Raw genomic sequence first — 17,699 nt, 5'->3', positions numbered from 1 at the left:
AATTATGATTTGGGCCGTTAGAAAATGTCAATAGACGATAAAATAATAGCAACAAAATGTCAACACAGTGTGAACGGTCCAGATCATAGTGTTGACATTTTTTTTGCTGTAATTTTTTTATATGTTGACATTTTCTAATGGTCCAGATCATAGTTCTCTCTCTAATTAATCCGTTCGTATAATTTAAATGTCAATTGTCCATTTTTAGTTATTTATCATTTAAGTATTTATTAGTGTAAATTTATAAATAAGTTTAAGAGTGTGTAGTGTATATAATCAATAAAAAAACTAATTTTAAACGCATAACTATGAAGTAAGGAGAGTATTTTAACAACGTCTAACTCCGTATTTCATGGCTACTATACTGATAATCCGTTTCACTTTGTACAAGAAAATGTAAGCTAGAAAAATGAATGAGAAATTAATGTTGAAGAGCATAGATATATTCATATATATAATGCAATTCTTGAAGCCTGTATTTAATTCCACCAATGGTTTGTTTTTGTTATCAAATTTTGTATATCCATTTAAAAACACTGATTGTGTTAAAATTTAAGTCAGATTACAGGTTATAGCTACATCAGTCAAACCTATGCTTAAAGGGGGAAAATGAAGTTAATTTAATGATGAGTTAAGCCTGTGATGTTCTGATTAAGCCTTTGGATGTTGATTTCTCGACATGAACCAACATTGAAAGTTTCCAAAAAAAATTCATATTTTCACACATAAATACCACTTAATATTAATTTATTATTTTAAAATTATTTTATTCATTAAAAAATTAAATTAAAGTTAAAATTTTCAAATAATAATCGTTTTTTAACAATAATTATAATTTACAACATTTATATTACAAGAACGGGTGATGTTTGGAAATTGAAAATAAATCGTGATTTTATGAGCTAATTACTCTACATTACAATTTACAATGCCCACATTTCGCATTCTATAAGAGCATCCGCAATGGTCGGCTAGCGACCGGCTAGCCGATTCGTCGCGCTGGCCGATCGGCTAGCCGAACCATTGCAGTCGGCGAGAGCGAAATCGGCGAGCCGATCGGCGTGGGCTGGCCGATCGCTCGGCGCTGGCCGATGCGCTAGCCGATGCGCTGGCCGCCATTGTAGCGACCTGATCGGCCAGCGCCGAATTTTTTTTTTTTTTTTAATTCTTTTTTTTAATTTTTTATAATTCTTTTAAAAAAAAATTCAATTTTTTTTTTTAAATTTTTGAAAAACTATATAAACGCGATTTTTTTTCTCTATCTCTAAATTTCTGTACAAGAGCAACATCTAGCGATGGACAACAACAACTAGTCCAATACAAAATTAAGACCTAAAACAGAAACATGTCATACCGTCGGGCCGGGGGCAAACAGAAACATGTCATACCGCTCAGCGAGACCCCCGTTCGGCTAGCGGCAAACTATAACAGATTCAAGGTGGCTTGTGTGTGGAAGCCCGGATTTTTTTTTATTATGTTATTTTTATGATTTTTAGTTAATGTACTTTTTTTTATTTAAATAAAATTAATGAATTTTCCCGTATATGTCTCGTAAATTTAATTCCGTATTTTAATCGTAATTTTAATTTCGTAAATGTAGTATATTTTGAATTATTTTTATTGCGGCTGGCCTATGGCTACCCTATGGCTGGCCTAAATCTGATGTGACAGGTAGATTTTTTAGTGTTGCTGACGTGGCAGAGGAGAGAATTGCTGGCCTATTGCTGGCCTATTGCTGGCCTAAGCACCATTGCGGATGCTCTTAAAGCATACTTTGAAGTTAGAACAATTAATCACCAGTCTTAATAATGTTGATTATGCAGAATGGATTTATTATTGTTTTGATATGGAGTAGGATGATATGATCAAAAGTATGATAGGAACCTAAAAAAAGAGCATTAAGTAATTAAAAACATGATAATTAACAATTTGGTAGATAATTATGCCTTTTTCTTGTGATTATAATTGATTATTTCTTTATCTATTTTTTTCCTAGTGGTGAGCCCCATCTTTAACATTCATCATTCGAAAGGACATGTGATGAAAGGATTCGTACAAGTGTGTGGTTATGCAATTATTCATTTGTAATTAGGAAATTAAAGGGTCACTAATTATTTGTCACGTTTCTCCTGATTAAATTTGAGCATCCTCATCCGTGCTCTTAGCTAAGAGCACGGAGGTGGGTCCGGACCCACTTTTACTCCTTGTCTTTAGCTAAGAGCACAACACCCACATTCGTGCTCTTAGCTAAGGACAAGCTCAAGGGTCCCACCATTCTATTATTCAATTTAAATACTCCAATTATTAAAAACATTTCTACATTATAAAAATACATTAAAAAATAAAAATTACATAATTAAAATCCTAAAAAATAAAAATTACATAATTAAAATACTAAAAAATAAAAATACATAATTAAAATCCTACAAATTAAAAATTACACACGTGGAAGACTACTCCTCTAACCCCAATTGCCACTCTTGAGATCCTGTATCATTTGCTCATGTGTTGCAAGTTGATCCGGAGTCATCTGAGACGTATCGTTCATATAGAGTTGACTCAAGATGGCCCACAACGTGTTGTTCGGGGGTGGAGGAGGCACAAAGGGAGCGGGGGCGGGGGCGGATGGAGTCGAGGCACGACGGCGGGGGCGGTTGGCCACCGCCTTCTTCCTGCCTTGCGGGTGGGAACTGCTCGGGCCAGCGTCGGGGCTACCCAAGTTAGCTCCGGCAAGCTGGGTAGCCACATCATCGGAGGCGCCGTCGGATAGGGCAACCGACCTGGACCGTTTGCTGGAGGAGCTGGAGGAGGATGCTACTATGCCGCCCCTATACTTCGGATGTAGGCGCCCCTCCTGCTAACAATCGAGGTACTTGAACGGTTTGAACTCCTCCCGTTGGTATGCCGCCAAGGCGGCAGTGATGATGTCGAGCTCGTTCGTGCCGCTCCCCGCCGACCGCTCTTCCTGGAGGTAAATCCCCTAGAACTTTCCGATTGCCTCGTTGCATCTGTAGATGCAATTGCGAACCATACTATCATTGCGATAGATGGTTCCCGTCGGCCGGGTTTCATTGTAGAGGCGAGTGATGCGCCACCAATACGTATTCCCGGTTTGGTTCGTGCCGACGTCCGGATCTTCGGAGACTGCCAAGTATGCTTTGAACATCGCCATCATCTCACCCGGAGTGTATGGGGTGCGAGTGCCACGAACAGGAGGAGTAGGAGTAGGAACAGAAGTAGGAGTAGGAGTAGAGCTGCTGCTCCCTCCCGATCCGGGTTCGGGTGCCCACCCGAACCCGGGGGCGTTTAGGTCGTGCAACGGGTAAGGACGGTAGTCACTCGGAGCTTGCGAACCTTGGGTTTGAGGAGGGGCCATAAATTGGGTTTCCGGACTATATCCGGCCTCGGAGTCGAACCAATCGTGGTTTCAACCGCGATTGCCGGAGGGGTGATTGCCGGAGCCGGACATTGTGTAGTGTGGTGGGAATTTAGATGAGATAGTATGAGGAAAAAAGATGAGAGAATGTAGATGATGATAGAATAGATAATAGATGAGAATGCGATTTTTTTTGTGTTGGAGTGGGGGTATTTATAGATGAAAATGTGAATTTTGGAGAAAAAAATTGAAAAATAAATTAAAAGTGGGTAGAAAACGGATATATATTTTTTGGGAAGTGGGAAAATATTTTTTTTTATTTAAAAACATTTTTTAAAATAAATTTCGAATTTTTTAAAAAATAAAAAATAAAAAAACGAAATTGCCAACGGCTATGCCGTTGGCCAATCAGAAGCTGCCACGTAATGGTGCTCAGCGGCACGGACGTGCTCTTAGCTAAGAGCAGCGCCGTGCCGCTGGCACGGACGGACGAGGCTCAACGGCGGACAGACAGCTATGTGCTCAGCGGCACGGACAGACGAGCACTGCAGCTGCTACCGCTGCGGATACTCTTAGTATTTCATAATCTTGTTGTGTTTAGACAAGAAAATTATGTATTATTAGGATCTAGATAAATGTAGAGGATTGGTAAGTAGTGAATCATTTACTAGCATTGTTGCTGTGTAGTCTACATCAAATCGTCAATAGTAGATTCAGGTCGGTCAGTGAGTCGATCTTTAAAAATTTGAGTTTTAATGAATTTTTATTGCATGATTTAATAAATTACTAATACAATATCTTTTTTTTAAGTTAAAATCAGAGACTACTTTATTAGGACGAAATGTCATCATTATTTGGATGTTCTCGAAGGAACTATGTTAAATAGGCCACACTTTTGGCCAATGAGAACCAAATTTTTTTTAAAAAAAAAAAAAACAGTCTTTCGAGTTAACATCGCTCCATATTTAATAGATCTGGCTTCGTGAATTTTGTTTTCTGACAGTATTATTTAAGAATGAATTAATGGAATCGATCTTCTAAGTCTTGGTTTCACACAGCTTCTTTTAGTTAATTTCAATTTTTTAAAAAGGAAAAACCTAATGCAATATATTTTTGCCAAATTTAGATAAATTTTAAGGTGTGTTGATAATATTCCCAAATGGCAAAATATATAGTGGAAGTTAAAATATTGTGTGGGCCTAAGTATATATGTGGCATCCCATAACTTTTGACAAGTGGGCTTTGGTAGTTGCTTTGCATATGATGGTCAAAAGTTGTGATGTTTTATGCCTCCCAGCCCCACATAACCAACCACAAAATTCCACAATTGCAATATTTCATTTTTATATTAATGCATAAACAATATTCTATCAACAAATTAAGAATAAATAAATCTTAATGTTTGTTACGGCCGGTCGTCTTTCCATTTTTAATAATAAACGTATATTAATTAGATTGGGAAGCCCCAAATTATATGGGATAATAATGGATATATAAGATAAAGAAGATTTGATAAAACTCTTTTTGTTCACAATTGGATCCGTCTCGATAATTATTAGTAGTACTTAATAAAAGTAATACTTTTTGTCACTCGCAATACAACCAAAATAATTAATTTAAAATTACAATAAAAGTGAAATCGTGATTTCACTCACAAAATTACTTGATTAAGGAAGGAGAGTACGATTAAACTTTGTTTGCATGATGATTAGGGAAAGGGACACTCTCCCCAATTAGAGGATGTAACATTTCGAAATCAAGAAATGTGATCAAAATTTGTACTATAGTTGGTACTCCTGTCGTCGGCTGTTAGGAGTCTTGTTGATTTTTCTGCACTTGTTTTATAGACTTCTTTACATCATTCTCTATCTTACTTTACGATTTCTCTATTTTAATTATTTATTATTATTTTTATAAAACAAGTGCGGAAAAGTCAACGGGACTCCTAATGACGAACGGAAGGAGTATAATTTATGTGTTGACTAAGTCCACTTCATATTGATGTACATATTTTAGTGGTGACTCTTTTCTATATTATTTTCTCTGTTACTTTACTATTTCTCCACTTTATTTATTTATTATTATTTTTATGAAATAAGTGCAGAAAAGTCAACGAGATTCTTAATGGCGGACGGATGGAGTATATAATTTATGGGTCGATTTTAAGTCCACTTTATGTTGATGTACATATTTTAGTGGTGAGCCCCCCACCCACAAAGTTAAGCTCCAATTATAGGTAATCATGTTCAAAATATTAGATGATAAAACCAACTTGGTTGAGCACTATGTATATACATATTTTTAGTCTTTAAATAGACATCTCGATGTATACGTGTCAAATAAATAAATTAAAAATGATAGTTGGTTTTATCAATTATTCTTTTTCTAGGATTTTAATCCATTTTCAAATAAGGTTTTTTTTACCTACAACTAATTTTTAGTTAAACTTTCATATTGTTATTGAGTTTTCAATAAATTTTATTTTCATTTAAGAGTGGCTATTTTCAATATTTATATCGTCCCATGTTGTAAATATTGTAAACCAAAATGACAACAAACTAAAAATATTAACTAATAAACAATAAAAGTTTATAAAAAAAAATTTGTATCTCGTTTAACAGAATTAAGCACCGAGCTCACATAGATATACCAATGTCAAAGTCTCTTTAATTACCATTTAATTGGGTGCTAACTGAAATGGTGTAAGCAATGAAGTATGAAAGATGATAGGATAACCTTAAATAATAGTACTAGGAATAACAAATTCTCAAACTACTCTTTAAATGATTCAACCACCTACTTTAGGTGAAAATATCAATTTACAATTAAAACTTTTGACTATTTTAACTAAACCAATTATCTTTCTAATAGAGTTATTAGAGCTACAGAAGAAGAGTTTTATTTTCTTAATTAATACTCCCACCGTCTTAAAAATAATACTATATATCTCATTTAAAGTCCATAATTTAAATGTAATTTAATTGGAATATATTAAAAAAACAACACGATAAGATAATTCCTTTACATCATGAATTTCATTACCTTGATTACAGGGCTTCTTCTTGTCTCTCCTTTTAACATCATGATTTGAACAAATTGATAGCCTGAATCATAATTTAGTAATTATATATTAATAATAAAAGTACAACTTTGGATATCTTATATAGATATTTTGGAGACCAAGAACAACATCATTGCTTGCTCCAATAAATAACAACTTTGGCCACCTTTCCAAAATATCTAAAGAATCGAGTTGATTTATTCAAAAGGCATCTTAAATGTCCATCATTATAAATTTAGAACAGTGGGTGGAAACTTCATATCATTATGTTGCATAAAAATCAATATCTAGCTACTATAAAAAAGGGACTCTTCAATTTTCAAATTAATTTTAGTGGCAAGTTTATGCTTGTAAAAAAAATGTTAATTAATGATCAATCGAATAACACCAAATATGAATACAGTACCTTCACAATTGCAAATATTTTTTATTATTTGCATGTGTACTACCAAAATCTCAAGGTAGTTGTGGTTAATACATTATTATTATTATTATTAAATATTTAAATTATATTTGAAAGACACTTCATTATTATTTCGTTTTTCATTTTTTTTACCATCCGAAAAATTATTTTTATTATTAATTTTATCATGCAATATTATTTCAATTATTAACTATAATAATATTATTATTTAATCAATTTGTTTTTAAATAAAAATGTTATTAACAGATGTAGTATATGAGTAATTATTTCACTTTTTGATAATATTGCTCACATAAGGACATTTCGAGGAGGGTATAAAGTTTAATTACATTTCTATTTGGCATTCAACAAGTCATTGTTGCGCATCACAGTGGAAAATTAAATACAATTAGAAATAAAAACATTTAGTATATACTGGTATATATATAGTTCACACTTCACATGTAGAATGGTGACACTAGTGACAGTTTATATAGAATATTATTAGAAGAATTAATTGGTATGCCTAAATATATATATACTATAAATCATATGAAATATGAAATTTGAAATTTTGAAATTTGTATTGTTCCTATCCTTGTGGAGTTGGTAATTGGTATATGCATATGAATGGGAAAAAGTAGAAAGAAACAAATCAAAAGATTTTCAAGATTTTTGAAATCTAACCAAACACATGCTAAATCATGGGCACTGTGTCAATTATCAGTATGCTCAAATTAATTTCTCCAAAATCACATGATATGTATCAATAAAATTTAAAGAATATATCACTATATACACACTTTTAATTAATAATTAATGCTAATTTTAAAATGTCTGAGACTCTTATAAGGTAAAAAATTAGAGAAGAAACATTGATAGACAGGCCTGATAATTACAATTCACATCGAAAATAATTGTTGTGAAATCATACAATAATATTTAAAGAACAAACCACAACAACAGAATATCATACAATAGGGAAAATCTATATGAATATTTTGATAAGATTTTTTTTTTTTTTAAAATGCTCTTGAGGATGGTGTGGGAAAATAAATATATTTATGATGTTGAATATCCATAGATGTTGTAATCTTCTCGAATCTATTTAAAATTTATATATCAAGCTTCTAAAAATTAAATTTAGTTGGTAGATAGTATCTCATATCTTAATTAAGTACTATTATGACGTCATTTAAAATTTATTATTAGGGGTTTAAAGGGAATATGATTACGTGTAATATGAACTGTGAATTAAAAACTAACACAATCGCATCGAATATTCTAGATTTAATTTTATTTTAATTAAATGTTCTCATCGGTTGGAGACTTGGAGTATATTGCTTTCCATTCATCGTTTTAAAAATTTAATCTTTGTGAAATATAATTAAGAAGTATAAACTTTAATTCGAATGGTACATTTTAAAGCCTCAACTAATAGGCACCGCCGACCTTATAGTGGTCAAACGTATGAAATTATACATTTAATGAACTTTAAATCTTAAAAGATAATGAAAATACCTAATCTAATCGGCAAAAAGCTATGAATCTCAATTATCCATGAGATGTTATTTTAATATGTGGCGGATTAAGCTTTATGTAGTCAAATTGAAAATAATTAATCACCACAAATTAAGAGAGTGGGATCATGTGCAAAATTTTAAAATTAATCCCTCTATTAAAGAAAACCACCATAAATATGTTTAAATCTAATTTAATTTTTTTTAACGAGAAACCATCAACCTTATAACACACGTTATTTCACATTTTTCACAATCACAATAAATCACCAAATATAAATGTTATGAGTTCCTGTAGAAATAATAGCTTGCTTAATATCTAGAAGTTCATTTTGTAATCCATATATTTTGTGTAAATTTATGTCGGACCTATTTTTTGCACGAGTTATAGTTAAAAAATAGATATAATAATAATAATACTAATTTTATAATTTAAATATGATATCATAGATCATATAAGCTCAATAGTGCATTTTTTAGGTAAAACATAAGTAGTAGTAGTAGAATTATTTTTGATAGTGCACAAAGTGAAGTTTCTATTTTAAGTTTCAACCATCTCTATAAAATACTATATCGTTGTACTACTCTTTCTAAATCTTTATTAGATCATATCATCACCAAGAAAAGTTGCTAGTACTATAAAATAGTGAATTTATTCATTTTTCTTGTCTAATTTTCCTGCTTTTTTCTTCCTACTTTCCTCTGTTTTCTACTCAGTCCAATCTCTCTTTCTCATTTCTATAAGTTTGCTTAATTGTCCTCTATCTCTATCATTCTTCAAACTGTATTGACAATGAATTCTGCATTCCCACTTTAAAACTTTCACTGTTAATCTGTCTTTTCCTAGCTTGCCTTTCCCTATATGGAGTTCCCCCATTTCTTCCTCAATCCTCCACTTTGGTTCTCTCCACCTTCCACCATTAGCTTTTCCTCATCATAAATGTAAGCTCCCAACACACACACACACACACACACCAGGTAGAGCAAATAGAGCTACAAGGAATCTTGGGGATGAGAAACCCAACATAAAGATTGGATTTTGAGAGAGAAAGATGCAATCTTTTTGAAATTTGATTGTAGTTGGAGGTTTTTTTTTGTTGGCTGCAAGATTTTTTGAAAAAATTCATCTGGGGTTTCCAGAAGTGGGACAGAGAGAATGATTCTTGGATTAGTGGGACAGTAGTGTCAGTGCATAAAAAACAAAACAAACGAAAAACTGAATCTTGTTGGTTGAAATAGTGGAAGAAGGCATAAAAATGATATCTTCGGGCATAAATTTGGTGATGACAGTGATTGGATTCACAGTCAGTACCATGTTTATAGTGTTTGTGTGCACGAGGTTAATTTGTGCAAGAATTCAGCTGAATGCTTCAAGAAGGTCTTTTGCCACAGCTTCTGGATCTGATTTCAGCATTGTAAGCATATTTCTTTCTTTATTTTTCTGTTTTTTGGTTTTGGTTTTCTGGATTTGGTTGCATATTTGACATAAACCAAAATCTTGAATTTTCTTTTCATCACACTTGGGAATTTAGACAGTTTTTGCATTTAAATTTGGTGTCATCTCTTGCTGTGTTGGATTATTCTCCTATTCTTGTTTGTCTTTGGCTACTTTGTGTTTCAAATTGGAAGTTTGGACAGTTTCTCAGTTGGAATTTTTCCCATGACTTTTTTATTAGGCTTTCAAATAGGGAATTAGTTTCTGCATATGTGTTTCAAATTGGGAGTTTTAGACTGTTTTTGGCATATGAAATTTGGTGCCATCTCTTGCTGTGTTGGATTATTATCCTATTCATGTTTGTTGTGATTGTTTGTCTTTGGCTGCTATGTGTTTCAAATTGGCAGTCGGAATATTTTTCGTATGACTTTTCGTTGCAATTGTATTTATTAGGCTCCCAAATAGGAGGTTAGTTTCTGTATATGAAAATAAGAACTGTTGATCTTTAGCATCTCCAAAGTTAGTCTATTTATATTGGATTCGTCGAATCAAGAGTTTTTACCAGCACTGTTTGCTCTGTTTGATCTGATGTAGCTGTGTAATTCATTGGATAAGCACTGGTATGATTGTCTCTGACTCGATTGTTGTGTGTTTCAACAGTTGGAAAGGGGACTTCATGGAATCAAGCCGCTCGTAGTAGCCAATTTTCCCACGAGAAAGTACCAAGACCTGTGCTTGACATCAAAAGAAAATGCTCAGTGAGTTTTGTGACATCCTCTTGGTTCGTTTCGTTAGGAAAAAACTCCGTTGCTTTAACATATTATGCTTACTTGTTTATGTTGAAATAGTGCTTTACAATACTAAGGCGAATCTCTTAGGTCCGGTATGTGAAAAAGTTCGATTTTTTAAGCTATCAGATGGTGATGTTTTGGTAAATTTGATGTTGCTTTGCATATATCCGTTGTGGTACGGTGTGGGATGGGCGGGGTAGGCCATTCTTGTCGTGATGAAGCCCGGATTTAGCCATGATTGAATTATTAGAAGCCGAATCCATTGGAAGGATGAGGAAAAAACAGAGACGAGCTAACTTAAGACGACAAGTTACATCTGTCTAGGCAAAACCGGATAGAAATCTCAAAGACGATGCTTAGTAGCAATCGAAGGGATACTGTATCATCGTTCGAACACCATTTAGCGCGTTTATGATGCTTATTTTCAACTTAGAAGAACATGCTTGTTACTGTGTTTTCCGCTCTTATACAAATATTGTTTGAAGATTCTGAAAATTGCTAACATTTGTAGGAATATAACATTGATATTCTTCACCAATTACAAGTTACTAATTGGCACTTTTGGTTTGAATTAATAGTGTCTAAATACATCTACAAGAATTCATCATTGTTGTTGCTTTCATTGAATTAAAGTGTGCACAAAATGTTGCAGGTGCTCGATTTGTCTGTCCGAGTATCACGGAGAGGACTCGCTCCGTTTCCTGCCCCTCTGCGGGCACTCCTTCCACGCAGCGTGCATCGACATATGGCTGCAGCAGCACTCCACGTGCCCGGTGTGCAGAGTCTCGCTCCGTGAGCTTCCCGAGAAAAAGTGGTTCATGCAGCCGATGTTCAGCTCAGCTGTCCGGTCTCAGCAGCCTGTCAACGCGCACTACTGCCACTGCATGGCAAACGGCCCGAGACCCGAGTTCCTGTCCCATAACAACCTCTCGTTGCACCCCACCGTTCAGGAGGACCGTTGTCGGCCAGAGGCGGGCGCAGTCCACGCCAAAGAGTCGGGAAATGTGAAAACCGGGACCCCGTCCGATCGGTGAGTCGAGCATTCGGAGAAGTTGATGCTTTGTTTTAATATGTCTATGCATATTGTTGTTGATTTTAGGCTTCTTGTGAATATGGAATTAGTGGTATTCTCCCTCTCTATCTTTCTCTTTATAGATTTATTTGATTTTGTATTTGTGATTTTGGAGAGGCAGTTTTGTTAGTTTAGTTAGAAACAAATGTACTAATATAGCTATAGTTATGAACTTGAAGCCATGTTTGATGTTTCCTTGATTTCTTGGTTTACCTTGGTTAGATAATATTTTGGTAATACTATTATTTTTGGGGCCTAACACCTAATGACAAAACTACTATGCATAAATGCAATTAAAGAAGGTATTATCATCCTGGATGAAACAACAATAAAATCTACTAGTGTCGTGACAATATTAAAGAAAGATTATAATTTATGATTAAAACGATATTAACTAACTATAATATATGCTTCTAGACTTCTCTAAATGGAAGAGAAAGTAATTGAAAAAACAAATAAATGCCCTTATGAGCTATTCCAACCATCAAAAAGGTGAAAATTTAATGTAATTAATAATTTATAATACCTACTTTCTTTTGTCTTTTTGTGAGAATTGGTTGTATACTTGTACTCCACCATGTGCCACAATTTTAAGTTAGGAAGAAATAAAATTTATTCCAAGTTGATTTATTATTTCGTACTTTCCTGTCTCAGAAAAAATAAATAAATTAATAAATAATACGAGTTTTAATGTACAACAAATAAAATAAAATAAATAAAGAAAAAATAGTAGAAGAAGTGGTCATAGATTATAGGTCCACGTTATAAATGATCATGCATTTTTTAAATGCGACCTTATGATAGTATTATGAAAATGTCAAAGGATTGGATATATATATATTCATAATAATTTAATATTGGAAGGTCTGAAAATGCTAAATAGTGAGACATGAACCTATATTTGGCCTTCAAAAATTGCACTTTTGATTTTGATGTGTACCCAACAAAATCACAATAAATTTGATGTGATCTAAATTTCGACAATCAACTTTTGAGCATCATAATATATGAGGTGACCCCCCATATATTGCATTACTACAATGCGCATAAAATTAAGTACAAAATTGATTATTAATTTGTTTTAGATGAATTGATTTACTAAATTAGAATGAAGTATATAGGTTTTTAAATGTTTCCATACGGTTTGGCTAATTAGCATGAGATTTTGTATGATTCATTGATTAATGGGATATTTCCACAACTGGAGAGTAATTAATCAATCAATCAATTAATTAGCAATAACATAGCTAATTCCGTCCAAGTCTTGATATGCGTAGGTTGCAAAACATATTTGGAAAAGGTAATATTCTTATTTAAGTGCTTCTCATCTAAATGCACTAATAGTAACATAAAATTGCTACTAAATACACATATGATACAATAAAACCAACTCAACCAAAATAAACTCTCCACAATCATAAAACCTAACCAAAAATCAAAATTAATTAAGAACAAATTACCAAAAAAAACAACAACAAAATAATTACCATCATGCCATCGGTGTGATCTTAGCCCTCAAACTATTCTTCATCACCACCGTAAACTCCAACTTCTCACTAAAATCCACTTTCCCCGAATCCGGGTAACCCGCCCACTCGAATTCTTGGACCATCCGGGCCAGCATCAAATGCACGTGCACCGTTGCCATATTCAAACCGGGGCAAATCCTCCGACCCGTTCCAAATGGTATCATCTTCACTTGCTTCACCCCGGTTATATCCGCCTCCTCCCGACCCTCAAAAAACCGGTCCGGGTCAAACTTCTCCGGGTTGACCCACAATTTCGGGTCATCCGAAATACCCGGCAAGAAAATCTCCACATTCGCATCCGTCGGTATGTCGTAGCCCGCCAATTTCGCGGGCTCGGTCACCGCGTGCGTCAGACTAAAGTACGTTGGCGGGTGCTTCCGCAAGAGCTCCTTCACGACAGCGTTCAGGTACGGCATCCTCTCGACGTCCTTCTCGTCGACCTTTCGGTCCCCGACCGTCGCCCGGATCTCGTCGCGGAGACGCGTCTGGATCGACGGATTCTCGATCATCCGCGCCACCGCCCACTCGATCGCGGTCGCGGTCGTGTCGGTCCCGCCGTTCAGAAACTCCGAGCACAGCGTCACGATCTCCGCGTCGCTCGGAGTCGACTTCCTCCCTTCGATGCTTAAATCGAAGAGAGTGTCTAAATAAGAAAATGAGGCCATCCCGGCCGTGGCCGTCGCACGGTCCTGGACCGCGCGACGGCGCTTCTCAATCAGAGGGACCAGGGTCTGGATCTGGTCATTGCGGACCTCCCAGACCCTTTTTCTCTGCTTCGAGAAGAAAGGGCTTAAAATTGGCAAATAATCATCGAGCCTCGGATCAAGTACAATCAAAACCGCCTTCATCAGATCATCGATTCTCTCAATCAATTCCTCATCCATTTCAATTCCAAAGCACATTGACAGCAAAATGCAGAAAACAGCAAATCTAGCATTCCGGAGAACCCAAACAAGGCCGCCGTTCGCTGCCGCCTCGGATTTCAACCGATCAATCAACCGATCCATCGCCAATTCCCGTGCGGATTTGAATTCCTTAAGCCTCGTGGCGCTGAGCATGTTCTGCACCATGTTGCGGCGGAGGGAGCGCCAGACGCCGCCGTAGACGGCGGCGTTGACGGTGAACTTGTCGCAGCTGAAGATCGCCCGCGTGGGATTCTCACGCGGGCGGGAGGCGAAGAGCTGGCCCTTGGAGTTTAATGCCTCGTGGACTAAATCAGCATCGCTGACGATGATCATTGTTCGGGTTCCCATATGAAGAGTTATGATGGGGCCGTATTTCGGGATTAATTCGCGGACGTATTGGAAAAAGGGCTTACCCGAGCGGGCGACCTGGAGGAGGTTGCCAACGACCGGGTAGCCCGGGGGGCCCGGGGGGAGGCGGAGTTTTTTGGAGGAGGAGGAGGAGCGGGAGAGGGCGAGGAGGAGGGCGGAGAGGAGGAAGGCGAAGGCGGCGAAGAGGAGGTGGTAGTAAGGGGAGAGGGAGGAGGAGAGGAGAGAAGCCATGGTTTGTTGAGGGTTGAGGAATGGGAGTGTTGGGGAGTAGGGGTTTGTTATATGAATGGTTGAGGGCTGGAAATTACAGGTGGGGATTAATGAGGGCTGTTGAATTTTGATTTTTTTCTTTTTGTGGGAATTGATTGTTTGTTAAGTTAGTGACAAGACATTTTACGGTGAGAGAAACGGTTTTTAGTCTAAAGAGTGACGGAGTAGGATGTTTTACGTTGAGAGAAGTGGTTTTTACTCTAAAGAGTGACGGAGTCGGATTTTTTACATTGAGAGAAACAGTTTTTACTCTAAAGAGTGACGGAGTCGGATGTTTTACGTTGAGATCAAGAAGATATTTCACAATTTTTTTCAGAAGATTGACGTAGTTGGACATTTTACCTGTTACATTGAGATTAAGGTTTTTACTCTGAAGAGTGACAGAGTCGGACATTTTTCCTTGAGATGAAGAGAATATTTAACAATTTTTCAAGAGTAGTATCAATATGACATTACATCTTCTTTTTTCTCTGAAAAGTGACAAAGTCAGATATTTCACGTTGAGGCCAAGAAATCATTTCACGGATTCTTTTGTGAATTTTACTTCAAATTAAAACACATTATCATAAATTCAACAAATCTAGATTTTTTTTTATGGTTTTAGGCATTTCATGTTGAAACTAAGAAGACATTTACTAGTTTTTTTTATCCGAAAACTGACATTTTACGTTGATATTAAGAAGACATTTCTATGAAATTTTACATAAAATTAAACCAAAAGTATATTATAAATTCAAGAAGTTAGGAAAGATATATTTTTATCACTACTTGGTGGTGTGGGTGAGAAGTACTAGTATTGAAGGGTATTGGATTTTGATTTTGATTTTGATTTAATAAACTGTGGTTGTGGTTAATGGTTAATGGTTGGTTGTTATTATGTGAATATTAGTAGCTTTTGGAATTTGGCTTTCGTTTCTTGTTTGACGTTGTGTTTCATTAATTAATGCTCTATGTGGTGCATGTGATAAAGTGTATATGGAGAATTTTATGAATATTGTGTGTATGTTTCGATTGGGATATAATCAATGTTAATTCAAATTGAAGTAATTGCTAAAAGTCTACATTTCTTATTTTGTAGCTATGCAGGTTTTTGTAAATTTTAGTAAAAAGAATACTTCTAATTTAATAGTTTTATTTAATGTTCAAATATCATTATATTATCACATTTTTCAGGTGAATCAATTCTTTTATTAAATCACTAGTAGATGAATTAATTTTTATCTTAAATAAAAATTATGACAAATCACATTTTGATTGAATAGCACCACACATATTAACTGTGTGGATTAATAAAATATAAATAAATTACTATTGGTTTATTTAATATTTAAATCTATACATTATTATATCCTTCTATATATTTGAAAGAAAAGATGATTTTACTAAATAGGAAATAAACTGAACTGGATATCAATCTAGCATCACTCATTAAATTAGTAGAGGACTAATGTAAACATGATGGTAATGAAATAACGTGTACTATAATTGAAAAGGAAATTATAGGAAAAGAAATGAATGGGCAATTAATGATGAGAAATAGAGAGAGGGTGGTTGGGAGGTTCAAGAAAGAAAAAAAAAAAGCAGTAATCTAAGTAATTAAACACTTCCAACTACCTTCTGTCATTGAATTTTGCAGAACTCAAAGTCAAAGAGATCTCTTCTTTGGGCCACTTTGTGTTAAATTATAGGACAAAATAATTTTCGATAAAATATTGGTGAAAGAAAAAGAAGTGATATTAAAGCTATCATATATCTTCACTGGTTAGATGTCTTTGCATTAGAGTTGTCGTCGATCTCACCGTTAAACAGTTTCACTTCAATCTTTTAGAATCGGGGTTCACTTTATGAAGCCCACATTTTAGTATTGTATGCGGCAGCGTCATCCCACTTCTTTATGATTATGATTCACTTTCATTCTTCGTCCGTCATCTGTTGTTATTTGATGGCCACCGCACCACTTCTGTCTTTCGACACGGACGACAATCCTGCGTTAGCATATATTTGTCCAAATGAATTTTTGAATTATGTACATGCCTAAGAAATATTTGGTTGGTCTAACGGTACACAATTAATTATAAAAATTGGTATCATAAAATAATTCATTTCGTACTATCATGTCACAGTAATATAGAATTAATGTAAATTACTTGCTTTTAACTCAAACACTGGCGTAATTATTATATCGATTGAATTAGTTCTATTAATTACAAATAATACATTAGTACTATATGACAGCAAGTATTCCAATCTCTAACAATATCATTAAGACATTCATGCTGGTGCATTAATTTTTTTCTTATTTTACTTAAATGCATTATCTAAAAATATTACATTAGCTATATATAGCTCTATATCAATTGGTGCAAATTCCAAAATGATACTACTAGTTTATATCTTCTTAACATCGAATTATAGGATATTAAGCATATTCTTGTTGACAATACACATATTTGTTACAAGTGGAAAATTATATGCATAATGTTTTATTTAAAATTGTTAGGAGTATTTAAATTTGATCATTTTTCGATGCATAATGTTTTGTTTTAATTGTTATATTTAAATAAGTTGACCAGATTGTAATATTCCGTGGGCAGTGACAAGCTAGGGGCCGTGAAGTAAAAGTCATATGCAGCTATGAATTTTGTCAGAAAATAGATATGCATTTATGCCATACTTTAAATGTGTACCTGCATTCAGTCAGAAAACTGCATATGCAATGTCTCAACTATTGTAATAAAAATTTATGTTAGATAAATTCTCAATATATTTTTTGATGAAAATTGATTGAAATTTATATTCTTTCTGCAATTTTAATAATTAGATAATAAAATTGAAAATTTTAAATTTATTTGCAATTATTATGTGGTGAATTTTTTTTATGAAATTGTATATAATATGATAGTCGAAAAATCTTACATAAACCTCGCGTGGCGTGGAAAAACAATGTTGTATATTCATGATATAAAGA

At 34.5% G+C, this 17,699-nt stretch overlaps 2 protein-coding genes across 2 annotated transcripts; one reads left to right on the top strand and one right to left on the bottom strand.

Moving 5' to 3' along the window:
• The first annotated feature begins 8,995 nt into the window (after positions 1-8,995).
• On the top strand, positions 8,996-11,858 carry LOC125213846 (RING-H2 finger protein ATL38-like). The gene is made up of 3 exons (XM_048114603.2): positions 8,996-9,775; positions 10,456-10,553; positions 11,239-11,858. Exons 1-3 carry the CDS (start codon positions 9,617-9,619, stop codon positions 11,618-11,620), a joined length of 639 nt encoding a protein of 212 aa, XP_047970560.1. The 5' UTR covers positions 8,996-9,616; the 3' UTR covers positions 11,621-11,858.
• Positions 11,859-12,948: 1,090 nt separating this feature from the next.
• LOC125193975 (cytochrome P450 77A2-like) lies at positions 12,949-14,721 on the bottom strand. Its single transcript, XM_048091988.2, has one exon. The coding sequence runs from the start codon at positions 14,690-14,692 to the stop codon at positions 13,148-13,150; it is 1,545 nt and encodes a 514-aa protein (XP_047947945.1). The 5' UTR covers positions 14,693-14,721; the 3' UTR covers positions 12,949-13,147.
• Positions 14,722-17,699: the final 2,978 nt, after the last annotated feature.

This window comes from Salvia hispanica, chromosome 2 (assembly GCF_029641045.1).
Source record: "Salvia hispanica isolate PSC_SH4W2 chromosome 2, Shi_PSC_v1, whole genome shotgun sequence".
Lineage (NCBI taxonomy): Eukaryota > Viridiplantae > Streptophyta > Magnoliopsida > Lamiales > Lamiaceae > Salvia > Salvia hispanica.
This window is presented reverse-complemented; position numbering and strand designations above follow the sequence as displayed.